The sequence below is a fragment of the Penicillium maclennaniae genome, assembly GCF_028827695.1.
Source record: "Penicillium maclennaniae strain IBT 15551 chromosome Unknown utg000003l:1.0-5670915.0:1.0-5674809.0, whole genome shotgun sequence".
NCBI classification, from domain to species: Eukaryota; Fungi; Ascomycota; class Eurotiomycetes; order Eurotiales; family Aspergillaceae; genus Penicillium; species Penicillium maclennaniae.
Window position 1 is genome coordinate 4150152 of NW_026623215.1, and position 26281 is coordinate 4176432.

The following is a 26281-nucleotide window of genomic DNA, read 5'->3' on the forward strand; positions in this document are numbered from 1 at the left end:
AGCCGTGCGAACCAGAGGATCAATAATGAAACCTCACCTCGATCTGGGCGTCCGCGGAAGCTAGATAAGGACGATAAATCAAAGCTTCTGAATATAATCGATACTAATCCACGGCTACGATGACCTTCTCGTAATAGTCGATAATAAGGTTAAACGAACCTCTATCTAGCGGCTTTTACACGAAGAAGGCCGTCGGAAGTGGCTTGTCCTCAACCGGCCTAGTTTAACGCCTAGCTATACCGCCGCACGACTTTAATAGGCACGGGAATATAAATACTTTATACCTAAAGAATAGGCACGGGTCTTCTGGTCAGATAAATACTTAATTAAGCGTAGGATTAGCGAACGTCAGGCGTATATATTTACTCCACGAAGAAAGTAAATCCTTACGCGTGATATAAGACCTTTATTAATAATAGGAAATTAGGTTAAACAGATATTTTAGGCTGCCTTTTCTGGATTAACGCGACGCACTAGCCTAATTCCTTTATATATTAACCCTAAATTAGCTCGCAGAGGCATCGATTTAACTGTTATTCGAGACTTATATACCCGCGTTTTGCCTATATTAATCGAATACCGCGATAGGATCTTTTAGCAGGATAATATACCGACATATACTATATATACTGTACGTGATCTTCTATCCTCGATGTATTTCAAATATATAAGGTGGCTAGCTAAATCCCCTGATCTAAATCCTATTAAGAACCTTTGGTCACTTCTAAAAGCCAAGATCTATAAGCTATTCCCTGAGCTTAAAGATATGCCGAATAATGATACTACGCATACCTTTCTAGTCGATACTGCACAGTAAGCCTAGCAGGCATTAGATCTATATATTATGCAAAGACTCTCTGAGACAATGCCTCATCGCGTGTAGGCTATTATAGAGGCTAAGGGATGGTATACGAAATATTAAATAGCCTAGAGAGGGCAATAATGAGGTTTTAGGACGGCAGAAATAAACTGGCAAAATAAAGGCGGTAAATTAAGGGTTTCAAACTTATGAACAACCACTGTACATCTAATCAGATCCGTCAACAGAGGCAATGTCGGCTACCTGGTGAATTTTCGGCGGAAAGTTGCCAAGCTAACCATCCTCAAGGTGGATCATGTCGAGCCCAATACATCCATACTAGGCAAAAACAATGTGGACAGTTTGAACGTTGGCGTCATTTCCCATTCCACGGTTTATCGATGGGTCGTGTCAGTTCGGTTTGGACACACCCGGATCACCCCCTCGTGGCCCGCGTCTGACGTAACCCTCACCGATGAGCTCTACCATGCAAAATGGGAATGTAGGGCCCTCGACCCGAACATGGCTTTAATTGGTTGATACGCTTGGTCCTACCTGAGACACTCTGTACATAAGCTGCTGTCTGATCACAAACGCCCCTCGTTCCCCCAATTGAATTCTCACGACAACCCAATCACCGCGAAATGTACTCCAAATTCTGGCCTAAGGGAGGCCTCCCTGGTATCTTGCATCACTACGTATGTCTGACTTATTCTTTTTTTATTGGTACGGGGTAGATAACAAGTGACGCAATTAGACTGAAACCCTTGTCACATTCGAATACACCTCCAGCGCCGTGCGTCAACCTCACAGTCTTGTCTTCGTTGGCGGCTTAGGCGATGGCCTTGCGACTACCTCCTACATGGCAGACCTTGCCCGCGCATTGCAGTCAACAGAATGGTCCCTCTTCACCTTGAACCTCACATCCTCTTACCAATCCTGGGGTCTCGGACACCTCGACCGCGACACCGACGAGATCGCTCAGTGCATTCGATATATCAAGGATTACAAGGGAGATAAGTTCGGGAATGGAAACGGCAAGGTCGTCCTCATGGGTCACTCGACCGGCAGCCAGTGTGTGGTGCACTACCTCTCACGACCCAACCCCCACACAGCCACCGCGTCCTTTGATTCCGCGCTCGAGCACGTCGATCGATTGGCACTTGATGGCGCGATTATGCAGGCCCCGGTCTCAGACAGGGAAGCGATCCAATGGGTCTTGAAATGGGGTTGGGCAGGCAAATCACCCGAAGAGATCCGGCCGATTTATGACCAGGCGATGGCCTTGGCCCGGGAGGCCGTTCAGAAGGAGTCAAAGTATGATACTCTGTTGCCTTTGTGGATGACTTCTACAATCTGCTATCCGTCCAATACCCCGATTAGTGCGCGGAGATTCTTGAGTCTTGTCAGTCCCGAGAGTCCGCAATCGCCTGGAGAGGATGACTTGTTTAGCCACGACTTGGGCGATGAGCAGCTAAGTAAGACCTTCGGGCTGATTAAAAAAGGAGGCCTGTTAAGACACAAGTTGATGGTGTTGTTCTCGGGCGCAGACCAAGCAGTTCCCGACTGGGTTGATAAGGAAGCACTGTTGGCTAAGTGGAAGAAGGCCACAAACCAGGATGGGTCTGAGATCTGGGATGACGCCCACAGTGCCGTCATTCCTAATGCTTCTCATGCTTTGAGTAACGATGATCAGGCTGAGCCTCGGAAGTTTCTGGTTGGCAAGGTTTTGGGATACCTGCAGGCTACAGAGAGAGTGTAAAATCCACTGCGAAGACCCAATATAAGATAGAGGGTTAATAGAGATACTTTTGCATTTGTTGAATACGCAGGTAGCTCCGTCTATTGTCGAACTAGGTAACCCACAAATGGACCCTAGGAACCTTACAAAGGCACCGCAGAAGGGTCCGGGTCGTACATACACGAAATAATTCTAAAAGAACGGGACCAACAATCCCCAAAACGCCAGATCTATATCCAAAATCGGTATCACAGGAAGTCTGATGTCCATGGCTCACAGCTCGGTGCCATTGAATAAGAAAAACCGCTCGATGGAAACGATAGCCTTGAGAAGCAATGCAAGGGCAGAAATCAGCTGAAATGCAGTGAGAGCAGATGTTTCATCTGCGTTTCAAAGCTTGTCGCGAAGTGAATCGGGCAAGAACCGGTCCTCTACTCGGCGCATCAGCTTGTTAGTCTGTTCAGCAAGGCTGAGAGTCAAGATCTACATAATAATTAGCATATTTGTTAGTGGTGACAGATCAGAAACAAACTCACGGTATGAGGCAAGATTCTTGCGAGGTGGGCGAAGAAGCCCTTGTAGATGGCCAGGAAACCTTCCGTCCGAATGGTCTTAAACAAGCAGTCAAACACTCCCTGGTAGAGATTACCAGTCTGGTTGTACATGCGAGCCATGATAGTGTCTAGAAACAGAGTTAGCATCTCAACTAGTACTGTTCACTCTGTGCATGAGATCATACCAGGAGGGTGCATGAAACAGCAGACAACAAAGCCAGAGCATGCACTACTGGCAAGATGCAAAGCAGGTCCCTCTTCCATGCCAAGGTGCTTGGTCAAGCGGCGCTTGGCAAAGAAGTATGTGGGAAGCTGGACAGCACTCCCAAAACTCGTGCGAATCATGGCTGCGCCAACACCACGGTAGATTCCCTTGACGCCCTCACTCTTGTAAATCTTGCTGAGGCCGTCGATTGAGTTCTTGTAATTGTGCTGGGTACCGACGGGGAGGAAAGGCGAGTAGGATTGCAGGCGCGTCTTTACTAGAAAGAAGGGCGAGCCTGCTGCGGCACCGATCACACCGGATGCAGCACCAGCAAAGACATTGACAGCAAGGGACTGAACCTTAGGGTCGCTATATACGGCATTGGTGACGGTGGCTCGAATTGGTTCGTAGAATCCCAAACGGCAACCATTGAGCAGGACCTGGTAGAAGTACTAAATGCGACTGAGCTTAGTACAGTTTCAGGTAATAACTTCCAGATGGTATTGAGCACTTACCGCAGATCCAATGCCTCGGAACAAGCCGCGCGGGCCTTCATTCTGCAGAATGACCTTGACGCCGTGCAAGACACCGCGATACTTCTTCACACCATCATTCTTCGCTTGCAATTCACCTTGCAATTGTAGGCTGAGTACAAGTCAGCGCAACTATTGATGGCTGACCGCCTCGGATGTCGATCTCACCGAATCTTAACTGTCTCAAAGCTGTGGGTGACGGTAACGGCACCGCATGCCGCGATACCTCCAGCAAGGAATGCACTGTTTCACAGATCGGGTTAGCGCAAGACCATGTTGTAGAAGTGCAGACCCTATGTAAACCGTACCCTGTTGTTGTAGACATAATGACTGATCTGAGAGCAGGCTATGCAGGATTTGGAAGAATTGATCGAGTTTCTCGGGGATCGGAGGTAGATCGGAGTGGCGGCAAAGGTGACGGAAAAGGACAGGCCTCTATCAGACGGGTTTTGAGGATCGCTATGCTCTGCTGGGCAGGAACAGGCTTATGAAAGTAGTCGACAGAGCAAGTCAACTCCTCAATTTAGGCGTCCAGAGTGAGATGGTCAGCGCTGGGATGCACATCAAAGCTTAGGCGCGGTTATCGATGGCCAAAACACGGGGGCGTCCATTGGTCAATGCAATCTGACGTTCTCCGAGGTTCGGGGGCGGTGAGGCGGACTATCATTCTGCCGACGCGAAAAAAGAAGGCGCGTGGGGAGCTCCGAATTGGGAAGGCACGCAGCTCACCTGTAAGCACGGGCGTGTCTAGCCTTCTCTCTCCTTCACTCCCCTCTCGACCTAAGCTCCCCTCCACTCGATCATTCTTTCCATCATGGCAGAGGGCCAGTCATCGACGCCGGCCACTCAGCCATCTGGTCAAGCCCCCCAGGTACCGCAGAAGCTGTCGGACGTTATCCGCAGTTATCGTCCTTGCAAGGTACTTTCAGATTCCGCCAGATACAAAGCGAGATGATGCTAATTTTAAGATGGTAGTTGTTTCGCGCATCAAAGGCAGACAATGGCAATTTTGTGACTTCGCTGGACTTCGATGACCAGGGCGATTACCTTGTCGCGGCCGGCGACGATGAGACTATCCAGGTCTTCGATATCAAGGAAGGCAAGCTCACAAAAACCGTGCCCAGCAAGAAGTATGGTGTGCATCTGGCTAGATTCACTCATCACTCTCGTCAGGTCCTTCACGCCAGTACCAAGATGGACCGTACGTGCCAGTCAATGATCAATTCATGGTGCGCGACTGACGATTACAGATTCTTTGCGCTTGCTTGACCTCCACAATGAAGGATACGTGCGATATTTCACAGGTCATACAGACAAGGTCACATGTCTGGCGGTCTCTCCGGGCAGCGATTCGTTCATCTCATGCTCCAAGGACGACACCGTCACGCTCTGGGATCTCGGCTCCCGCAACCCCCAAGGCAAGCTGAAGCTTGCGACTCCGTACCTCGTGGCGTATGATCCTTCGGCTTCAGTCATTGCCATTGCATCACAGTCTACCTCCTCTGTTCTCCTTTACGATGTCCGCAACTACGACAAGCCCCCATTCTCGACATTTGATCTTGCGCCCATTGAAGAATTGTATACGCCGTCCACTCGAGGACGCGCCTGGACTAAACTTGAGTTCTCTAATGATGGAAAATATTTGATGATTGGTACAGATTACCATGGACACTTCATTCTGGATGCCTTTGAAGGTACCGTGAAGGCTTTCTTGACTGGTAAGGGTGGTTCGGCCGGTCGCGCTGCCCCAGTATCCTCAACAAGCAAGCCAATGGGACAAGGTGACGCATCTTTCACGCCGGACGGACGATACGTAATTGGGGGGAACGGAGATCAGCCTGACGTTCTGGTGTGGGACTTGCAACAGGAAAGGGAAGCAAATAACATGTTGCCGCCCATGTGCAGATTGCCATACCGAGGGCGCACTGCGCTTCTTGAATACAACCCTCGGTACAACATGATTGCCAGTGCCGACAAGGAGACAGTCTTCTGGCAACCCGAAGAGCCACCCCGACCTTCTGATAAATAGGGAATGGTCCCATCGGCGGCCTTCACATTATTGATGGTTTCTATGACGAGCATCTATAACACGAAACATCTAGCTTTATGCAATGCCAAGCCTGGCATCTTTATTCTTTACGGTCCTTGTCTTTGCCCACCAAGCTTCGCGCTGTGTCGCAAATCCAGACAAAGGGACCTTCACTGTCGTCTTCGCCTCGGCGACTATTCTCAATTGTCGCCTCGATCTGTTTATCGATGGTTCGATTGCTGGATATGGTTGTCATCCCAGTGACCCATCCATACATGAAGACGCTGTAATTGATATCCGACAAGCCTTTTGCGACCTTGTCTGCCACGGAAGGGAGTTTTCCTTCTGCTTTCCCAGTGTCTATCACCGATTGTGCCTCGACTACCTTCAGCGGGAGCCTCCAATTCTTGGGTACTTCATAATCGGACAGTTCCGCAAATTTTTGGATGAGAGATTCGCGGTCCAATTGGTCATATGGGGCATTGCCCATCATGATCCTCATTCGAGTTTGCTCAGTCTCCGTCCCAATGGTGTCGACTATCTCGCGCATGCGTTTGGAAGCCTCTTCGGTACTCACCAGCTCGTGATCTCCCATGGCAGGCCAGAGCTCGGTAGGAAGCAGAGGTTTTTCCTTTTCGACCTCTATCTGGCGGACGATAGCTCGATGGAAACTTGGCGATGGGGCCATATTCTTAATGTGTGATAGATCAGAGACCATGGCGAGGAGCAGGGTGCAATCGACATTCAGGGTGGGAGTGAAATTCTTGAAATGCTGGGGCAGCAGGTGTGCCAGATTTGAGGCGCCCAAATCAACCAGGCTGCTCTGGCACTCTACCTTGATACCATAGCTGCGCATCTCCTTGATGATATCATCAACTTCAAGAATCTCTCCTTCCGTGATCTTGGGTAGAACAATTCGTATTCGAGGATGTTTATACCGCACCCGCGTAGCATCAGCCGCCTTTCTCAAATCCCTTGCCAATTTGATAAGCTCAAGCTCATCCTCATCATCATCCTCATCATCAGAGCCGTCGAAATTTTTCAAGATAGTGCGTTTTCCCGATCCTTCACCTTCGGAGTACTCATCCTCACTGTCTCGCTCCCATCCCTTTTTGGCCATGTCAAACAACAGCCTGCTCTCCGAGATCGTGGACACCTTCACCCACTCCTCCCCATCACCCGCAACAATGTCCACAAACACGCTCTTGCGCTTGTCCTTGTTAGGCTGCTTCTCCCCAGCATCATCCTTCCTCTTACCCTTTCCCTTTTCCTTTCCTTTCTCAGGCCCCTCTTGTCTCTCAAGCACCTTGTTCTCCCTATCCCAATAGAATCGTTTCCCTAGCGCTACCAAGCCCGAGCACGACATCTTAGCAATGTCCCAAACAGCCTGATAAAAGGGCAAATTAGACGACCTCATGGCGTGTAACAGTCGCTTTTCGAGCTCCGGATCCGCATGCTCGGCTCCAAGTGCGTTGTTCTGCATACGCTGCTCTAGCTTCTGCAGCATCTTCAATTCTGCATTGACGTTCGAACGGAACTGTCGCACTTCCACTAGCTGTGGATTGCGTAGCGTGCTCTTGAGGAGCGACTGAAGCTCGTCGAGCTCTGCGAGGAGGGTATTGCATTGCTGTAGGAGTCCTGTTGAGACTTGTGCGCTTGGCTCTGGGGGTGTGGACTCCGCATCGTGGTGGGATGCACTTGCGGGGTTGTGTGCCATTGTGGTATGCCGAGTCGAGAGGGAGATGGAGGAGCGTATCAAGGTTTTTTGTGCTGGACATTCAAGGAGAAGACACCTCTAGGCGTGAGCCAGTTCGCTCAATTGTATGGCTGCTTGATATTCTCGTAACCGTGTCGGTTCCTGGATCCTGCGGTGCCTGCCGAGAAAACATTTATTCTGCCACGTTGGTCAGAGTGGGGATGATTCAGGCCGAAAAACTTGAGAATACAATTGAGCTCAGGATTACATATGGATTAGATAGCATTCAATTTATAGACATGAGAAACTGATGCGAGAGCGGTATAATGGAAGACGGGACGAGACAGATGAGGCTCTGTGTGAGTCAAGGCCGCGCTCGAGCAGCTTCTGTGGGGCTCGGCCGAACCCATGTCTCAGTTGCAGAAAAGTTGATGTTCATCAATTGAACCGACATTCTAAGTCAGTATTTTGTGTAGAGTACATTGCAATTTGCAGATGTAGCTAGAAAGCCTCGCAGTCATTGCGCGGCAAGCAATTCAGAAGATACATCGGGGTGAAGATACAAGCCAGAATGCCGATCACTTAGACAAGAATAGAAAACCAACGCCATGACATGCTTGTAATCCTCGAGAAGAGCTTCGGACAGACACGAGGTTATGTTAAATCCACGTAAATAGCTTGGTTTTTCACTGTTGAGATAATTCATATAACCGTGTGAACAGGATCATGTGTTCCGAATATGGCCTTCAACGAGGCTTCAGTGGGTAAGTCTTTGTCTCTCGCTAGAGTTGCGAGGGGATTCATCGTCATCGGACCACTTGTCTCCATCCTCGCCCACGGCGAAAATAGTCTCCTCGTCCAAAGACGTGCGCTCTCGCTGTCCTGAGTTCACAGGCTTAGGAGGAACGGGCGACAGATCGCGGCGGTTCGAGCTACCAGGGTACTCCGGGGGAGCCTCCAAAGGATCTTCCTCATCCAGACCGCTGCCGAAGGAGCGGATCTCAAAGCCGTCGTCATCTTGAGCAAGCTATAGGTGATATTAGCAACTTTCACGCAGGTAATGCCATGGGTTACGCCTCTTACCTCATCACTCATAGCGAAGCGTCGGTTGTTCGCGGTCGGGCGCCACAGATAAGCCACAAAGACAATATCAAACATGTAAACCAAGTTCAGCCAGCCGTCAAGCACGAACCACCGCGCCTTCCAGTGCTCAGGCACAAAGCTGGCGTCACTGCGGCCAGCGAAGGCGAAGGAGTTGATAAAGAAGAAGCCAAAGATGACGATGATGCTACCAAGAATGCACCACCAGAGCTTCTTGTACATGAGCGCCTTGGTCTTCTGCTTGCGATCGATCAGATCCTTCATGGTAGCGTTGAGCGAGTTCAAGGTCCACACGTAGAACGCCGTCAGGGTTCCAGCCAGAGGGAGTACAATCAAGAGCACTAAGGGACCGGCGCTGTCCGGGGTGATCGACAGACTGGCAATGGAGTAGACGACTGCAAAAATGAAGTGTGCAATGGCCAGGATGCGGACGTAGACCATCGTCCGGCCCAGGGAGGGCTTGACAACACCATAGCCCATGCACACAATGAGCAGAAGGAAAAAGGAAAAAGCATTGCGGCCTGCATTGAGAATTGCGACAATGACCATTAATGCCTTGCCCATGCCATTCAATCCATGACGGTTTTGATAATCTGTGAAAAGATTAGATTGGGTGAAATAGGTAGTAAGAGGCATGCGCGGGCGTACCATAGAATCCCCATGTCATCAGCTGCTCGATGACCAGGAAAACAACAATGGCGGTGATATAGTTTTGGACAGGCACTACTCATTGTTAGCATTCGGCTTTGTAACGAAAAGTTGCTGCCTTACGGATGTCAAAGCGGTTTTGGAAGTAAAGGAATCCCCAGAAACTGTGTCAAAGTTAGCGTCTCTTCTTCAAAGTATTGAAACAATGCTTGCGCTTAAGGAGCACATACCATCCAATGACAGCGTAAACAATGGTCAGACCTCCGTAGAACGGCAGCTTCGCAATCTGAGCGGCGGGAAGCTCGCCGTACGAGTTGCGGAAAGTCACCACTGCGCCATAATCTTCCCCAGAGTATGCGTAGGTGCTAACACAGTAGAAACCGGTCTTTCGAACGGAATACTTAACGGCACTCGGGTCGTTGAGGTGGACAGCGGTGGAGAGGATGGCGTTCTTGGAGACGTCGGTCGCGTTCTTCGTAAGGAGGAAAGAGCCAATCTGGTCTTCCGTACAAAGCTTTGCATCAACATTGGTTGCATCGCAGATAGTTTCCTTGATCTGAAGTTCTTGAGTTAGTCGCGATAGTTTTGAAGGCTGCGACTCGGGCGAAAGCGTACCTCATCGCCATCATTCCGGTATTCGCCAATCAAATCCTCATCATTCCATTCAAAGATAACCAAGCTGGCAAGAGGGTCGCCCTCTGGTACGTTCGATTTGGTAAACTTGACCAGGATAAAGGGGTCGACACTCCCTCCCCATGCTTTGCGGCTGTACATCCCTGAACATCGCTGACGGTGCGCTTCATCGGATTTCTAGGACAAGTCAAGGTCAGTAAATTGCAATGGACATAAAGAATGCAGGCTCCGCAAGGTAAAGGCAAATGGGTCATACTAATTCAACTTCGTTAGCAAGCACATGGCCGGCTAGCAGAGCCGTGAGGCCTATCGTCCGGAGCCAGCTCTTCATCGTGTCGACGCAGAAGCACAAGAGGCTCCAATTCTTTCAAAGACAATTTGATTCAGAGGTATGCCGCATCCAAGGGCGATAGAGAAGCGAGAATGAAGAGAGCCGTCGAAGCTCCGGAACCGTCGTAGCTCAAGGCGTGGCCTCGAGAACCGGGGAAGCCGCGCGTAGATCATTATCTAAGCCGTCCTCGCCACTTTTTTTATGTACCTGATCGGCCACCAACACTTCATTCTTCCACCGCAAATATGCCGGCTAAAGAGATGACTCGTCCTTGCATGGACTGCAAAGATGCCGAAGCAATTCTAACAACTCGAAAGAGGTCACTTTGCAGGTATGGGCGCTCCAATTTTAGTCTCAAGTGCTTCTGCTAATACCCCTCCAGTCACTGTTTCAAACTGTTTATTCAATACAAGATTCTCCGGCGCATGGATGGCCATAAAGCGCCGCCGAAAAATCACAAGGAATATTCGCCATCAAAGCTACTCCTACCCTTGTCCCTTGGCGTCTCTTCCTCGGTCCTATTGCATATCCTGAGACTGGCAACTCGAGCGCCAACGTACCAACCCACACGGCCGAGTAGCCTACCAGCTTCATGTCCTTGTGATCGAACCTTCAACTATCTCACCAAGCAACTCTTCATTCGACTCGAATTTTGAGGAACTTCAAAAAACTTTCCCGCGACACCATTTCACTCGATTGCCATTCCACAGCGTCTTCGAATACGTCCCAGAAATGAAGGACCTCATACATGAATACGCCGGATCACACTTCGCCGATGATAGCTCCCTATCGGACGAGGCTCGTCTGGCTACTTTCAGAGGCTGTGTTTCATCGGCGACGTCCAGGGACGATCTGGACAAGGTCCTGCTAACTAGGCTGCTGGTCGCATTTGCCAAGCGGAATGGCTGCGAAACTATTCTTTGGGGTGACTCAGACACCCGCCTCTCAGCGAAGACCCTCGCGGGTGCTGCAAAGGGTCGTGGAGCGTCGCTCACATGGCAGGTCTCCGATGGCATGTCCCCATGGGGCGTGCGATTTGAGTTCCCGCTCCGTGATATCAACAAGCCGGAACTTCAGCAATACAAAAGTGTCTGCCCGGAGCTCTCTGCTATTGTCATTCCTGATCAAGCAATTCCAGACAATGTTCTTACGAAGAATTTGTCCATTGATGAGCTGATGATGCGCTACGTAGAGACCCAGGGTGCGAAATACCCCGGTGTCATGGCGAACGTGTCGAGAACTGCAAACAAGCTTCAGGCTGCTGGATCTGACGATTCCGGCTCCTGCGCATTGTGTGGAAGCCTCGTGGGCAACGTCAAGGGAAATCCTGGAATCACGGTCGCCAGTCAATTCGGTGATAGTGAAGGCTCTCAATTCTGCTACGGATGCTCAAGGTCTCGTCCTGAAACCAGATCTTAAATTAAAAAGGCTATGAAAAAGTGTTACCAATCATGTCGGACCTAAAGAAATAGGGACATCAAATGCGCGTCAAATAACCGTTGCCGACAAACCAAATGGGGTATCTGGAATCATAACCTCGTCTTCACATCTCATCTGCCTTGCTCCAGGTCTCCCTGTGGACGATCGGCACCGCCGAACCACTTGGAAAAGCCACGGTTGGGTCGCGGCTGTTGCTGGGTCTGCCGAGTCTCATGACCCTCTCCTCGTCGACCGCCTGATGCTCTATGCTCCTGATATTCGGGAGGCGAACTGTTCACGACACCGCTTTCTTGCTTGTCCCACTCGGCCGGAAGGCTGTGATCGACTGTGTCCTCTTGAATCTCCTCCACACGACCATGCGTTGGCGGTTGCCTATGCTGTTTCTTGACCTCCTTCGCACCCTTCTCACGCAAATGCTTCTCGAGAAGAATCGCGTTTCTGGTGTTGCATTTGAACACAGCATCTGCAAGATCACCGATGAAAGGAACCAGCCCGATAACAAAGTCGATAATAACATTTATGACCATCATCATGCGCAAAGACGAAGGTAGGCCACCTTCGATTTCTTGACAATTTCTCACGACCATCATGGCAAGTGCTGCGTCGCCTGCGTCACCGATACTAAAGTCGAACCCGTTAGCGTGGGGATCAGCGGATAATGGGGAGAGTTGTACGCACAATGGGATGATACCGATCACACTGCCCCAACCGAAGCGGATACCGCAGAGGTTAAAAAGGGCGTAGTCTAGCTGGTAGGCCCGGCGCTTAACTCGTGTAAGGATTTTGGCATCGTGCTCAGATATTCCGGGGGAATGGCCTTGCGACGCTTGGTGGTTTTCTTGCCAAAGGCACGGCCGATGCGCGACGCAGGTACTTCTTCGAAATAGGGGTCCTAGGTATCAATCTCTCAATTAGCTACAGGTCAATGCCCAGTGTTTGTGAGACCACTAACCTCCGTTCCAAACTTGTTCTTGACATTTTCAGCCAGCATGCGCTTGCCGATTAAGGAGACGAGTGCTTGCGACATTGTGAGTGTGGCGAGCTGTAGTATTCAGATGAAGTCTCCGAGCTGTGAAGGAATAACAGGAGGTTCCCCCTAGGAAAGAAGGGCTGAAAGATATACCTTGGGCACCGTTGCAAGGGAACAAAAATAGAACCGTAGCAAAGCGAGCCTAGATAAAAGATGGCGTCAAGTGTTTCATGAACCGCTGAATCGACGGCAGCAAAGAAAGAACGGGAGATCAGGGGTGGATATACGAAACAAAGTGAGGGTCCCACGTCATAACTCTGGCGCGGGCTTTATTTACACGCCAAAATCCTGGAAAGCGCCTGCAGATCGTGGCGGTGCACTGCCACTTATGCTCGATCTCACGAGCCATGCGCCACACCTGACTCAGCCGATCGTCAGTTCATCTTGGGCAACTCGGTCCAACTGGTCTCAGAGCTCCCCGATCAGGTGTTTTCTTCCCCCTCTTCGTCTCCCTGAATATTATCCCTCACATACTGCGCCTGTACTTATCACCCTGACCAAGCTTTCCTTTTCCCACCACGACACCTTCTCTCTTGTCAACCCACTTCCACTCCAGCTCGGAGTCCTGTCGCTTCTGCGACTTCAGCAAGCACCTGATTTAGGCAGTCCGTGCTGAGATGCTAAGCTTCGTTGCCCAACATGACAGAATCAAAGATGCAACTAGAAGACTGTGAGTGTCGATGAGCGAGGGCGACTGGCGAAGTTCCATTATTGACCGAGGTCGTTGGGCCGCAACAGGGCTGGATGATTTATGCGTTCGTTTCATCATTAATCTACCTCGCGAAGAGCTTGAATCAGTGGAACGAATTTGTTTCCAAGTAGAGGAGGCACAATGGTTCTACGAAGACTTCATTCGCCCGCTCGACCCCGCCTTGCCTTCTCTAACGCTTAAGTCCTTCGCCATGAAAATCTTCCGGCATTGCCCTCTGATGTCGAATTGGTCCGAATATCACCACAATGCTGCATTTGCGGAATTTCTGGCTTATAAAACGCGAGTTCCTGTCCGTGGCGCCATCATGTTGAACAAAGAGATGGACGAGGTGGTCCTGGTGAAAGGTTGGAAGAAAGGTGCCAACTGGAGCTTTCCCCGAGGCAAAATCAACAAAGGCGAACCCGATCTAGATTGCGCGATCCGCGAGGTCTACGAGGAAACCGGGTTCGATGTTCGTCAGGCAGGTTTAGTGCCGGATGACGAAAAGGTCAAATACATCGAAATTGCGATGCGAGAGCAGCATATGCGACTCTACGTATTCCCAGGTGTGCCCAAGGACACTCATTTTGAACCTCGTACCCGCAAAGAAATCAGCAAAATCGATTGGTACAAGCTCTCGGAACTTCCTACATTCAAGAAGAGCAAGCAGCACGATGAGGGACTAGCGGCAAATGCCAATAGATTCTACATGGTTGCTCCTTTCCTGACCCCTCTCAAGAAATGGATCTCGCAACAGAAGAAAAACGCCTCTAAGACCCAGGTGGGCTATGCTTCGATGGATGAGAATGGACAGCAAGCTGGTAACACCCCGACCTTGTATGCGGCTACCACAAGTGATCTTCCTGAAGTGACCTCGACTCAAGATGCTTCTTCTCACCTGAAGCAGCTGTTGAACATTGGTGGCATGCCTAGCATGCCAACCTCGCAGCCCCTGCAATCATCGGCTGTTGACAAGTCCAAGTCCGATGCACTACTTGGCTTACTGAGAGGTGGCTCGCAGGAGACGGTTCCCGCGGTACACCATCCGGCTATGGCTTTCTCTAATACCACAAATCCCAGCATGCCACCCGTAGCGCAATCAGCTCCTTTTGCGCCGAACTTCTTCCCTGGATTTCCTCAACAACGGCCCCAAATGGCTACTTCGAGTTTCATGCAGCACACAATAGCACAAGGACAACCGCACTCGGATAGACGGCCTGTCAACGACCCTGCCCAGAATATCTCCAGCCAGGGCTTCCATTCTACCGCTCAGCACGAGCTTTCTGGATCCTCTGTTCCTCAATTTACCCATCCACCTGGGTCCCATTTCTACAATCACCCGCATCAGTCGCCATTTTTAACTTCGGCGCCGCCAAAGCAAACTGCTCCCTTTCAATCTACGGGAGATCCTCTGTTCTCTCGTTCAACGGAGCCCTCTCAGGTTCTCGGGGCCAGGGTGCCCCCAGCGAGCAAATTGCCACCGCCCAAGCTCACGAGCCAGTCTCGGGCGCTTCTTGACGTCTTCAAAGGCAATGTCCTTGGAGCCGCGAAAAGCCCCCAAGCTGCGCCACTGAGTGTTCCAGGACAAGGCCAGCCTCTGGCTCGCAAGACATCCCAGCACCAAGAAGGTCTTCTAGATCTATTCAAAGGCCTGCGTGCTGTGCCGGCAGAGTTGGGAGGTCATCCTGTACCGCCTGTTGCGCCAGCTGAGAAACAAATTCTTCAACGACCGTCGCCAAAACAAAATCGCAATATGCAGCGTGCAAACGCCACCGTTGGAACTGCTCAGACACCGGACACGGTCCCTAGTCATATGGGGATGCAACATCTCAATACAGGGCCCAGACAGTCACCCAAACAGAGACCAAATGGGTCAAGCCGGGGAATACATACAGGTCGGCGAGAGCCTTCCCAGCCACAGCAGCTATCATCGCCTATTACCATTCTGCCGAGGCCACAGTCAGCAAAGCGAGAGACATCTACTTCAATGATCCAACCACCTGTACCAAAAGCACCGTCTCAGCCTCAACCTCAAATGCCTCGAGCTGAGACCCCCGATCTCGTTAAACCTTTTCATCCACAGATTCTCCGGCGCTCCGAGAAGGTCGACTACGAGGAGTTCTTGAAGAATTCGTCCAAGATGGAAAGCGTGGACCGGAAAACTAGCCTGGCTGGCTTGCAGAAAAACGCATCAGATCTGGCGCCTCAGTCCAACTTAGATCGTCGCCCCAGTCAGAATGCGGCTCAGAAGGGTGCGCTTCTTGCTCTGTTTGGCAAGGCTGCCTCACCATCCCCCACCATGCCCGTTCAGCTTGATTCTCGGCCTGCAAACCAGCACTCTTCCACTATTTCCGGTGTGGTCAGCCCTCTTTCATCCTTCCACTTACCTGGTAGTGGAGGCTCTCTTCTCGCCATGGTACACCTGTGGCTATTGAGGGGGATGTGAATCCCCCTAGTTCGAACGGCATTGCCTCGCCGAGCAACAAGGAGTTTCTGCTTGAGTACTTGCAAGGAATTGCCAAAGGCAGCAAGTAAACATTTTGCCCGTGATGTACTTCAGCCTGATCTCATTTCTTTCAACTGAAAGGTTAGCGTGTTATTCTAGAGCATAGTCGGAATCAAGCATTGATCCACTGTAGATTTTGAATATACTATGTTCGTTTGAACTAGACATGGAACTGGGATCTCTTTTTTTATAGCAGCTCCTTGACAACGACTACTAGCCTCAGGTATCCACGACGGCACAACACAGCTTCAATTTTGCCATCAAGTACCGCCCAACGTCATCGTCGGCGAAATAAAACAACTCAACTCAGATTGGTCGTTCCTCTGGCCGCCCTCAACCATGATGCGCCCACGTCTTTCAGTCTGCGGCCGCTGCTTAGCGCACGGCAACTTTTCGACAGCAGGAGCACAGGCTGAACCTCGACAAAATGCAACCGTCCCGCCTCAAACCGGCTACGCCCGCCTCACGAATCGCGGTCTTATCTCCATAACCGGCACGGATAGCGCAACTTTTCTCCAAGGCCTCATTACCCAGAACATGCTAGTCGCCAATGACCCTAGCAAAAGTATTCGGCGAACAGGCACATACACGGCTTTCCTCAATTCTCAGGGCCGCGTATTGAACGACGCCTTCATCTACCCGCTCCCTCACCCCGATGGAAATGATCTTGAGCGAGAATGGCTGGTGGAGGTGGACAGGAATGAGGTGCCGACCTTATTGAAACATCTCAAGAAACACAAACTGCGCGCGAAGCTGAAGCTCCGGGCTCTCGAAGATGGTGAGCGCACCATCTGGTCTTCATGGAAGAACCACACCGAACCCCGCTGGGCTGCATACAATCTGGAAACCGATACAGCGTCCCCATTTTCCACTTCGTCGAATATTGTTGGGTGTGCTGATTCCCGAGCCCCGGGCTTCGGATCTCGCATTATTACACCCGGCGCGGAGGGCTTGCGCAATCATCTACCCGATGAATCTCAAGTGGCCGGATCAGAGGTTGAATTAGACTCATACACCGTGCGGAGATTCCTCCATGGTGTAGCAGAGGGTCAAATAGAGATCATCCGTGAGTCTGCGCTGCCAATGGAGTGCAACATGGATATGGCGCGGGGCATCGATTTCCGCAAGGGTTGCTACGTCGGCCAAGAGCTGACAATCCGCACGCACCATACCGGCGTAGTCCGGAAGCGAATCTTGCCTGTACAGCTCTACAGTGATGTGCCAAGTACTGAGAGCAATCCTGTATATGACCCTTCAGCCAAGCTGCCTTTACCACTCAGCGGGTCAAACATCAACAAAGCTGGAGGTCGTCGTGGTCGTAGTGCCGGCAAATTCCTCAATGGTATTGGGAACATTGGTCTGGCACAATGCCGCTTGGAAATGATGACCGATATTGCGCTCACCGGCGAAGGCACTCAGTTCTCACCCGAAACCGAATTCAAGGTCTCATGGACGACGGAGGGCGAACAGCCGGCGGAAGTCAAGTTGCAGGCTTTCCTTCCGTCTTGGATGAGAGAGTTCATTGCCACTGGTGGAGCTCGCAAGCCTACTCCGCAGGCCACTGATGGTGTGCGGGCGCGCGGGTTTGTTGAGCAATTAGAAGAAGAAGAAGAGGCGCATCGACGAGAGTAGACTTCGTCGGCAGTTTGCCCTCATACCCAGTTGTACCGAAACGGCTTCATTGTAAATAAGATATGTATCTCTATTCATCCACCATTGTACATTTATCAAATCCCACAGGGTTGATCATTATAGACTCAGTAGATTTGGTGTCAAATAGTTGCTCATACAGGTTTTTGATGATAGTACATAAGTTTATGGAGCAAGATCCCTTAAGGTCCTTATATTCATGCTAAGCAATGCCCAATGGGCTGGGGTATCTTCAATATATGGAAATGTCAAAAATGAAACTCAGGCTGTGTTTGAGGAGCCTTTAGCTTTGGCCTCTGCAGCATCGGCCTCTGCATCTTCCCTCGCAAGTTGCTCTTCGAGGGCCTTCCGCTCTTCCTTTTCTCGCTGTACAGCTCTTAAACGCATGAGCGTCGCTTCCTCAAAGCTAGGCACAATACCAGGAGATGGTTTGAAAGATGATGCATTGGGAGCATTCATGGATGCGGCCGCAGAGGCGAACGAGCCGAAAGTAGGGGCTTTGCCATCTTTCGGAGCCGGTTTCGACGCGGGAAATGTGAAAGATGGAGTGGAAGTGGACGGTATTGAGTTCTTCGTAGATGATGGCTCTTCGAACGTTGTCGTTCTATCGTTGTTGGCGCTGGACTTCAGATCGGGCCCGCTACCAAAGGCCCACGACACAGATTCAACGAGAGCCCAGTCACCATCGGCCTGGCGAATCTTCAGCTTGCTATCCAGCACCGCGGCATGGGCATGAACGATAGACGCGAAGACAGCGAGACCAGTGCCGAGGGTAACCTTGCCCTTCTTGCCCTCGACGCGCACTCGTTTATCTTTAAGCATCACAGTGTTCTCGACCTTTCCAAATGGCGCAAGCAGTGACTTCAGCCATTGTGCATCAAGATCAATTCCCCGCCCTTCACGAGCCCAGCGTACCTTGACCGATCGATCTTCCTCCGAAACACTGCCTTCGTGAGGCCGACCAGTCCGCTGCGCAGGCTGCTGGGCCAATGGTTCCTCCTCTTCCACCTTCTGCGCTTGCTTATTCTCCTCCTCTATCTCCCGTTGCCTCTTCTCCTGCATCGCCACTCGTCGGCGACGCACATCTTCCTGGATCTGTTCGATTTTTCGCTGGAGCTCTAGCTCCGTCGCATCGTCCGCAGCGCTCGACCACGGTCTCTTAACGCCCTGCGGACCACTCCTCGAAGCCGCAGCAGCTGCCCGCTCACCAGCTTCTAGATCCTCGCGCATCTTGCGCTCCGCGGCATCCATCATGTCCCGCTCGCGCTGCTTGCGCATGCGCGCCTCGCGCGCATTGTTATAGAGCTGCCGCACCGACGGGTCGGAGAGAACATCGTTGGCGATTTGGAGGAGGTGGAACTTTTCGAAATCTGACTGGGATGGATTGGAGATTTTATCGGGGTGGTATTTCAATGCGGTTCGTCGGTAGGCGCGACGGATTTCGGACTCGCTGGCGGCTGGCGAGAGGTCTAGTAGGGCGTAGAAGTCTTGGCTGGAGGCGGCGTGCGCCTTGAGGTCCTCGGACATCTTGAAAAGAGCGCAATTTGCACGCTGAACCGAGACGATGAATGTTCACTGATTTTGGAGAATGGATGCTCGGGAGAATCGTGAGTTGGAGAAAGTCCTGAGGTTACGGCCCCACCGCCCCCGAGCTTAGCCCTACATGTCATCTCCTGGGGCTTCAGTAATCATACTGGTTGAGAAGTACTTACTCGCATTTCCTACTCTTATCTACGTTTTGATTCAATCTTATTGATGGCCAGAAACACTGCAATATGAGAGAACTTGCACTTCTTGCGGTGAAGTACCACAGAATGATGATGTATATTTCACAACATAAACAATTGAGTTTGAGGAATATATCTCCTGGGGGAAGATTTTGCTTGCAGCATACTTGATAGATCGATAGACTACGTGCAACTTATGTTAAGACATCGACTTTGAGTACATTGGAGGTATTTAGGAAGAGCAAATTTAATGGCAAGGTAGGCCTCAGGAATCGAGGCAGGTGCACATTAGGACAGCTCGGTCAACCACTCACCCGGCCATTCCTCCTCTTCACCCCAATGACATCGACGATAAGAAGAGCGGAGGTCACTCAGCCAAGCAGGCCACAATTGGCTCTTGCTTTGGCAATCGTGAAGCAAAAGCCTGTAACCGAAGGCATTCGAGGTAAGCATCAATGCAAATTCCACATCCCCCGCTGGCCTTTTTGACCGTCAACTCAGAGTACCTGCTGAAGATTCGACATTTTCTCAAAAGAAAGAAGGATGTGGAGGTTGTTGCAGATGGGAAGTTCTTCGACAGCGTCGCCTTCTGGCAGAGGGCGTACGAAGAGTCGCAAGCGGAGCTAACGAAACTCCTCAACAACATCTACGAGTTGGAGCAAAGCAACCGGTGTCTACTTGCCGAATCGAAAGCAAAGGCCCAGGAAGGCGACGGCATCAATGGAATCTCAACGAAGCGCAAGGTTGGCAGTACGACCTGCATCATGGAGAGCTCTGCAACAACGAGGAAAAAATCTCGACGAGCTAAGCATGGAGCAGGAGACACTGAAGATGATATTGAATGTAAGTGAGACTGTTGATATAGAGAGGAAGATCCTTTTGACAATTGAGTCTCAGCACCTTCACTCATGAGGCCCATGTACGCGCTCCAGCGCGCCCTGCAGAGAAGACGCGGCGCCAGTTCTCTCGCCATTGATGCGGTGATTTTGTGCAAAACAGCCGAGCACGAACTATTGAGCGCCATCCAACGGGAATTACACATAACAAAGCAGACAGGTCAGATCAAGAGTCAGAATGGGAGAAACCCCAGTCTGCTTGCCGTCATTCGAGGCGTGGAGGTATCTTTCCATCTTGTGCACAGATCACTCAGAAGCATCGCCGGTGCAAAGGATAGGAGTCAGGGCCAAATCATCTACTACCTTGTATGCCTGTTCGAGTCCACCATGACTGCCCTTACCCAGCGCAGCACCGCTCTGCGTGGACGAATGTCCCAGAATCAGGATCTAGCCGTCTTCCTCAAAGCTGACGCTACCGCATACCAGGGCCTGAGCGATCTCCTCTCTGAAATGATGCTTTCACTTGATGTGAGCCGTCAAGAAGAGCAGAAGGTCATGGAAGGGTTCTTTTTTGTTGTCCTTGACCGTATTGGAAAGATGCTTGCTCTTTTCACGTTCAAGAATTTGCACTTGGCGACCGATGTTTGCTCAAAACTAAGACCCCCGGATGGATTGGCCGCACTGAGCCGGGAGAATCGAACACCTCAAGACATCCAAATTGAAGCAAAGTACCTGATGGTATTTTTGGAAAATGTGTTGGGCTCCAAATCCCCTCTGAAAGCTCATCAATCGCCCATGCAGTCTCGTTTTGTCCAGAAGATGAGAAATCGCCTTCAAAAGACTTTGTTGCAGACGGTGTTCGGCGCTGAGGACCCTTTGTTCCAAGATGCTTTGGTGCGCCCGACCACTCCACCTCCCCAGAGTCGTGATGTCCATCATTTGGAAGATTCAGAGTTTCCAGAGTGGTTCACGGAGGAACTATGGAGATTAGTTGGATGGGACCTGTTAAACTCAACGGTCTGTTCTCGCTGAGAAAGCTTATATTATTTCTTGCTATTTTTATACTCATGTGAGATTTATCTTCTGAGGGTGGGGGGGCCTGAACTCTTGATACTGGATTACGACTCTATGTGAAATGGCCGCATATATTATGATGTTCTTTAGGCCAATGCAGCCCTGGAGCCAGCAGGAAGGTCATCATTTCCTAGATCAGATTCAGTACACGGGCGGCATTTCCACCCAGGACTGCAGCCACTGAACCCTTATTATCACCAAATGAATCCTGGATGGCCTTGTAGTTTGTCGTGACGCTGGCCCATTTCTCATCCTCCTCATTCAGCGGTGGGAAGAAGGGATGGTCAGTGCCTATCCATGAAGAAAGCTTAGTATGCTACATCTCGAGAGCTTGAATGTAGTCTTGATCTTACCAAACATGAGACGATCTGCACTCCCTCCAGCTGCTGCGACAGCCGCTTTCAGTCCAGCAGTGCCGTAAACTACCGCATCGAGGTAGATATTGGTCTGCAAAGTATCCCAAACACTTCGCACAGGACCAGGCGTGGAGCCACCATTTGCGACAAAATGCCGTTCATGCATGATGCAGCTCTCGATCCGTCCCGCCAAGAATGGAAGAGTCCCACCAGAATGAGCCAACAGGATATTTAGCTTAGGGAACCGGTCGAAGACACCAGAAAGCAGCATTCGGGTCACTGCGATCGTCGTCTCCAGGGGGAATCCCAGCGCCAAAGGAAGAACGTGACCGTACCGATTTGTCGTCTCGGGTCCTCCAAAGGCCTCGTCAGGCAGACCATAATGCGGGTGCAGGAACATCATCTGCTGGGTTTCCTCAAGCACAGCCCATACTGGATCCAGAAGAGGATCGTCAAGGCCATTTCCTAGTCCAGAGGTACCCATGATCACGCCACGGATCTGAGACAAGCTCTTGAGCCGTTTGATCTCGTTGGTGATCACCTCGGGATTAGACGCGCTCAGTGGCAATGTGCCGAAAGCGAAGAGTTTCTTTTGCGACGACGACGAGTCGCCGTTCACCTGTGAACATGTAGAATCTAGATCATCATTGATCCGCTTCGCCCATTCTTCAGCCTCGTCTGGAGCCAAGAAGTCTCAGCCATGGATTGGCGAGAGAGATTACGCTGCAATCGATACCATGCTGCTCCATGAATGCAAGCTTGACATTGATATCATAGTAGGAAGAGTCCACAGGACGGCCTCGCTCCTCAATTGGAATGGAAGAGTCGTCGTCCGATGACAGAATGATTAGACGAGGTGTTGCGCTGTTGGCGGGATCATGGACGTAGGGTACCTTTTTGCGAGCGCGAAGCATCGCCATGTACGCCGGAGGGTAGACATGGGTATGAACATCAACAACGGTAGGATTCGGCATGGTCAGAGGGTGGATGAGTGATGAGGAAAGGAAAGCTACGAGGGTCAGGGTTACAAAGCTAGGGAGATAAGACCTACAGATGCGGGGATCTCCAGGTACCCGCCTCGAGCATTACACCCTTATGTAAGATAATGGCTGGTCTGCCCTTGTCTCGAAGCTATCTGTATACAGTGGTTGATAAGGGGGCTCAGTCATTGATATTCATTGAGTCATAGGGTGCTATCAACTGGTTTCTCCAACTGCAGCATCTGCAGTATGTGGAAGTATCTACTCACAACCATCAGTACCCCGCATTTCGAGCCAACACATCAGATCGGTATCTATACATACAAATTGAGCCCTTCACAGTCAGATTCAGATTCAAAGTCCAACACCGGCCATAGTGATGGGCTGCACGTTGGTGAAGTTGGCGATATCGGCAAAGACCTTGGCGGTCTCGGAATCCTGCAGCGCATTTTGCAGACTCTCCTCGCTCTCCCATTCGAGCGTAGCAGCAATTAAGTACTTGGCGGGAGAGCCGTCGAGGGACTTGGTGTATTCGATGACTTGCCAGCTGGTCAATCCGTGCTTCTTCCAGATGCTCTCGACGAGGGGCATGTGTTTTTTGATGTAATAGTCGCGGTCGAAGTGGATATCGGCCTCGTTGGGGTACATAACAGCAGCGTGATAAACCATGGTGGCGGTAGGTATGAGTATCTGAGAATATGTAAGGGAAGAAGAGGGGCCTGCTCGAGTAGCTGGGACATGGCGTTGGCGGTTTCAACAGCTTATTAATTGCTTCCGAGGTCCGCGTCTCGATGTGGGGCAACGTTGATCAATGTCTCCGGCAAAGGCAGGGCCCAGGGAAACACCGTGGAATAGTGGTACTATCTTGGGACACTTCCACAGTAAACTTGCTATTTCGACTTAAAAGCTTATGCTTGATTATTCCTCATACGAAATTGAAACATAAAATGATGGATTTGCTCATTCTGTCGTGGTCAAATTATGCCATTAGGGAGCCAAGTTCTAAGTAATCATCAGGCGCACCGCTGAAAGAGGATATGAGCGCGAGCGTGTATCACAAATGGAACTTCTTCCCACTCTATCTCCCTCCATGCTGTTAGACAGCAATGGTTGGCGCAAAGTTGCTTGTTAGACTGTCTGTCATATCGTTCTTCTCTGCACTGCAGACGTCCATGCCTGTGCGGAAAGCGATGGTGTCTTCATCGACGGCAGTATTCCTGGGAATACGTTCTTGAGCGGGCCAAATCTGATGACCGCAGTCTTCCTCCTTCTTGTGGTGCTCCATGACGACCTCGCGCACGGTCTTTTGGAAGTGGAGAGGACCCTTCTCCAACTCAGGGTGGAGCTGTCCGTTGACGAAAACGCCGGCATTAAGATTCTTTTGGGAAAGAATGCAAAGGTACTTGTCCTCGGACATGATTCGCTTGTACATATCGCTGATGAGATTGAAGTCCGCGTCGCTGGCATCCTTGTGCCGGTAGACCTCGTAGCGCATCACACATTTCTTCGGTCCAAGGGGAGTGAATCGCTGCATGAAGAAGAAGTGAGGGCTGAAAGAAGATTAACGATGCTGCCAAAATTGATAGCTTGATCACAGGGTCAACCTACGAGATATTGAACGAGGCATTAGGCCAGAAGTAGGTGGTGGCAATTCGGAAGCCCTTATCGATCTGGTCCTGTCGCTGGGCACCATAATGTTGAATGTGACCGGCCTTGGTCTTCACGTAGTAGGAGTTCAGATCAGCGATCTTAGGAATATCGGGATGAGCAACTTGGCAGTGATAGCATTCGTTGTAGTTGTCGGCCAGAATTTTCCAGTTGAACTCGCCCTCCATGTCCCACGTGTGGTCGAAGCTGTATTCCTCGAAGTTGTAGTGACTGAATCGGGGCTGCTCATCAACACCCTCGAAGTCGTCCTTCCAGGCAACTTCGGGAATCTCACTGGTGTCCAAGTTGACCCACACGAAGCCGTTACGGTCGAGGTGGATATGGATGGGGTAGAAGTCGTCATTGTGGAAACCAGTGATGTTTCCTTCCTGATCCTTCATGACAACGAACTCGTAACCAGCAGCGTCATAGTGAACCCAGTCGCCAGGGTTGGCAATGCGGTGCTTATGTGTTGTAAGGAGCCACTTGCGGGAGAAGATCGATCGTTGTTCAAGCTCGTACATGCTCTGGGAAGTATACCATGAAGCAGGCAAGGCACGAACCGGCTTCAGCTCGTCCTTTGCCTCAACGGCGGCGGCGGCAGTGGCAGAGGTGCCGAAGAAATTCCTCAAGAATGACATCGCAAATGTTAATCCAAGAGCTGAAGGTCTTTGTGATAATTAAAGGCTTGATAGTCTAAAGACTGATTGCTTTGGAGTCGTTATCTATTTTGGCTCAAAGACACCCATTCTTTTTAATAGCCTTTGCGGTGACCACCGACACGGGGCGTCCCACGCCCCATCCGGACCAACCTTCGGTAATTTACCTTTCACACCCGATATCGATGACAATCTGGGATATCATCGCAATCAGGTGGCCAATTTCGACGGGCGATGATATTTGGGGACCGATCACCTGACCGGTAGGTACACAACCGGCCCGAATGGCTTAAAGATAGTTGACCATCCCCGTAAAGCGCAATTAACTCCTGCCCAGGTTTTGTCGTGGCAAGACGGGCAGCTATCAGCTCCTGCATCATCGAGTCCCCAAAGTTTGGGATGCATCTCGAGTCCCAAGATAGATCTGCACCCGGTTCGGGTTAAAACTGTTTCCACCCCCGGCTTTTAGGTTCACCATAAATGGAAACAATAATCCTAAGTGATGCATCTGCTGAGACCCAATCGGATATACGGGCAATGAACCGGATGATGCTTTGATAAGCATCTTGGGTTGGGTGATAGAGCATTCATCTGATGGCAAGGACCATGTGAGACTCATATCCGAGAGTGCCCGGTTATAATAATGAGCGAGAAAGAAAATAACGTGGTCCCACAGTCTTTTTTTGGTTCTCGTAATTAGCGAATAATCTCTCTGTTGGCCAGCCGCTACCGCTTAGCAGTCCTCTGACCAAACAAATAGGATGCCAGGGATCGATATGCAACAGAGCATTCACTATAAATTTTGATGTGTTTGAGCGCTGAAATTTCAAGCGGATAGGCCAATCTATACGAAGTAAACAACGCGGCAACAGTAGGAGTACTCTTAAAGTGCTGTAGAACCGACATCAAGATAGGTAGTCTAATTCAGAGAGTCACTCGAGACAAGCACAACTTTTGAATAGCTTCATGTAAGCCAATCAGGTAGTCATCTAAGCTTTCGGCCCGATTCCTCAACATCACATGCCGAAAGCTGATGAGCTCAGACTGAGATATCCGGATAAGATTATGATAGGGCGGTAATGACACTCGACAATCTTCCAGAAAGGTTACAAGATTTGGTAGTCTTTATAGATGTTCGTTCTTGGGCGAAATTACTTTCGTGTAGGAAAGTTCACTTTGTCTCGATTTTTCTTGAAACTGCGTCGAGTCGGAGATGCAGCTTATGACATACAAATTACCCCTTGTATGGAATATTTTACTCGATCGGTACTAGACTGATTCTTGTTGAAGGGGCCCGAACTGGTAGCGCCGGGAGTCTTATTGCGGGACAAACAGGCTGGTTTCTATGTATGACACGGTCTGTCGGTAATAGCGACCGTCCACGGTGCTAGCAAGGCATACAAATCCCGGCTTGC

The 26281-nt window shown here is 50.5% G+C and overlaps 14 protein-coding genes across 14 annotated transcripts; 6 read left to right on the forward strand and 8 right to left on the reverse strand.

The window, feature by feature from the left end:
• Positions 1 to 1443: 1443 nt before the first annotated feature.
• On the forward strand, positions 1444 to 2561 carry sidJ (putative siderophore biosynthesis lipase/esterase; the record flags this gene model as incomplete). The annotated part of the gene is made up of 2 exons (XM_056965329.1): positions 1444 to 1497; positions 1557 to 2561. 2 exons carry the CDS (start codon positions 1444 to 1446, stop codon positions 2559 to 2561), a joined length of 1059 nt encoding a protein of 352 aa, XP_056825282.1.
• A 369-nt stretch (positions 2562 to 2930) lies between these two features.
• N7477_003667 (putative mitochondrial oxaloacetate transporter (Oac)) lies at positions 2931 to 4157 on the reverse strand (the record flags this gene model as incomplete). Its single annotated transcript, XM_056965330.1, has 6 exons — positions 2931 to 3023; positions 3077 to 3222; positions 3280 to 3751; positions 3815 to 3944; positions 4001 to 4075; positions 4141 to 4157. 6 exons carry the CDS (start codon positions 4155 to 4157, stop codon positions 2931 to 2933), a joined length of 933 nt encoding a protein of 310 aa, XP_056825283.1.
• A 489-nt stretch (positions 4158 to 4646) lies between these two features.
• Positions 4647 to 5861, forward strand: N7477_003668 (WD-repeat containing protein SWD2; the record flags this gene model as incomplete). The annotated part of the gene is made up of 3 exons (XM_056965331.1): positions 4647 to 4751; positions 4808 to 5033; positions 5083 to 5861. The coding sequence occupies 3 exons, from the start codon at positions 4647 to 4649 to the stop codon at positions 5859 to 5861; spliced, it is 1110 nt and encodes a 369-aa protein (XP_056825284.1).
• A 100-nt stretch (positions 5862 to 5961) lies between these two features.
• N7477_003669 (uncharacterized protein) lies at positions 5962 to 7578 on the reverse strand (the record flags this gene model as incomplete). The annotated part of the gene is made up of 1 exon (XM_056965332.1): positions 5962 to 7578. The coding sequence occupies one exon, from the start codon at positions 7576 to 7578 to the stop codon at positions 5962 to 5964; it is 1617 nt and encodes a 538-aa protein (XP_056825285.1).
• Positions 7579 to 8314: 736 nt separating this feature from the next.
• N7477_003670 (uncharacterized protein) lies at positions 8315 to 10270 on the reverse strand (the record flags this gene model as incomplete). Its single annotated transcript, XM_056965333.1, has 7 exons — positions 8315 to 8584; positions 8641 to 9251; positions 9307 to 9381; positions 9430 to 9470; positions 9537 to 9862; positions 9922 to 10116; positions 10196 to 10270. 7 exons carry the CDS (start codon positions 10268 to 10270, stop codon positions 8315 to 8317), a joined length of 1593 nt encoding a protein of 530 aa, XP_056825286.1.
• A 732-nt stretch (positions 10271 to 11002) lies between these two features.
• N7477_003671 (uncharacterized protein) lies at positions 11003 to 11689 on the forward strand (the record flags this gene model as incomplete). Its single annotated transcript, XM_056965334.1, has 1 exon — positions 11003 to 11689. The coding sequence occupies one exon, from the start codon at positions 11003 to 11005 to the stop codon at positions 11687 to 11689; it is 687 nt and encodes a 228-aa protein (XP_056825287.1).
• A 131-nt stretch (positions 11690 to 11820) lies between these two features.
• On the reverse strand, positions 11821 to 12737 carry N7477_003672 (DUF4112 domain-containing protein; the record flags this gene model as incomplete). The annotated part of the gene is made up of 2 exons (XM_056965335.1): positions 11821 to 12504; positions 12663 to 12737. The coding sequence occupies 2 exons, from the start codon at positions 12735 to 12737 to the stop codon at positions 11821 to 11823; spliced, it is 759 nt and encodes a 252-aa protein (XP_056825288.1).
• Positions 12738 to 13420: 683 nt separating this feature from the next.
• Positions 13421 to 15877, forward strand: N7477_003673 (decapping enzyme complex catalytic subunit DCP2; the record flags this gene model as incomplete). The annotated part of the gene is made up of 1 exon (XM_056965336.1): positions 13421 to 15877. One exon carries the CDS (start codon positions 13421 to 13423, stop codon positions 15875 to 15877), a length of 2457 nt encoding a protein of 818 aa, XP_056825289.1.
• Positions 15878 to 16276: 399 nt separating this feature from the next.
• N7477_003674 (YgfZ/GcvT domain-containing protein) lies at positions 16277 to 17569 on the forward strand (the record flags this gene model as incomplete). Its single annotated transcript, XM_056965337.1, has 1 exon — positions 16277 to 17569. One exon carries the CDS (start codon positions 16277 to 16279, stop codon positions 17567 to 17569), a length of 1293 nt encoding a protein of 430 aa, XP_056825290.1.
• A 279-nt stretch (positions 17570 to 17848) lies between these two features.
• On the reverse strand, positions 17849 to 19114 carry N7477_003675 (putative cell cycle control protein (Cwf23); the record flags this gene model as incomplete). The annotated part of the gene is made up of 1 exon (XM_056965338.1): positions 17849 to 19114. The coding sequence occupies one exon, from the start codon at positions 19112 to 19114 to the stop codon at positions 17849 to 17851; it is 1266 nt and encodes a 421-aa protein (XP_056825291.1).
• Positions 19115 to 19769: 655 nt separating this feature from the next.
• N7477_003676 (uncharacterized protein) lies at positions 19770 to 21182 on the forward strand (the record flags this gene model as incomplete). The annotated part of the gene is made up of 2 exons (XM_056965339.1): positions 19770 to 20157; positions 20212 to 21182. 2 exons carry the CDS (start codon positions 19770 to 19772, stop codon positions 21180 to 21182), a joined length of 1359 nt encoding a protein of 452 aa, XP_056825292.1.
• Positions 21183 to 21354: 172 nt separating this feature from the next.
• N7477_003677 (amidohydrolase family protein) lies at positions 21355 to 22554 on the reverse strand (the record flags this gene model as incomplete). The annotated part of the gene is made up of 3 exons (XM_056965340.1): positions 21355 to 21515; positions 21578 to 22199; positions 22303 to 22554. 3 exons carry the CDS (start codon positions 22552 to 22554, stop codon positions 21355 to 21357), a joined length of 1035 nt encoding a protein of 344 aa, XP_056825293.1.
• A 360-nt stretch (positions 22555 to 22914) lies between these two features.
• Positions 22915 to 23229, reverse strand: N7477_003678 (uncharacterized protein; the record flags this gene model as incomplete). The annotated part of the gene is made up of 1 exon (XM_056965341.1): positions 22915 to 23229. One exon carries the CDS (start codon positions 23227 to 23229, stop codon positions 22915 to 22917), a length of 315 nt encoding a protein of 104 aa, XP_056825294.1.
• Positions 23230 to 23656: 427 nt separating this feature from the next.
• Positions 23657 to 24848, reverse strand: N7477_003679 (RHO alpha subunit C-terminal catalytic domain-containing protein; the record flags this gene model as incomplete). The annotated part of the gene is made up of 2 exons (XM_056965342.1): positions 23657 to 24110; positions 24169 to 24848. 2 exons carry the CDS (start codon positions 24846 to 24848, stop codon positions 23657 to 23659), a joined length of 1134 nt encoding a protein of 377 aa, XP_056825295.1.
• Positions 24849 to 26281: the final 1433 nt, after the last annotated feature.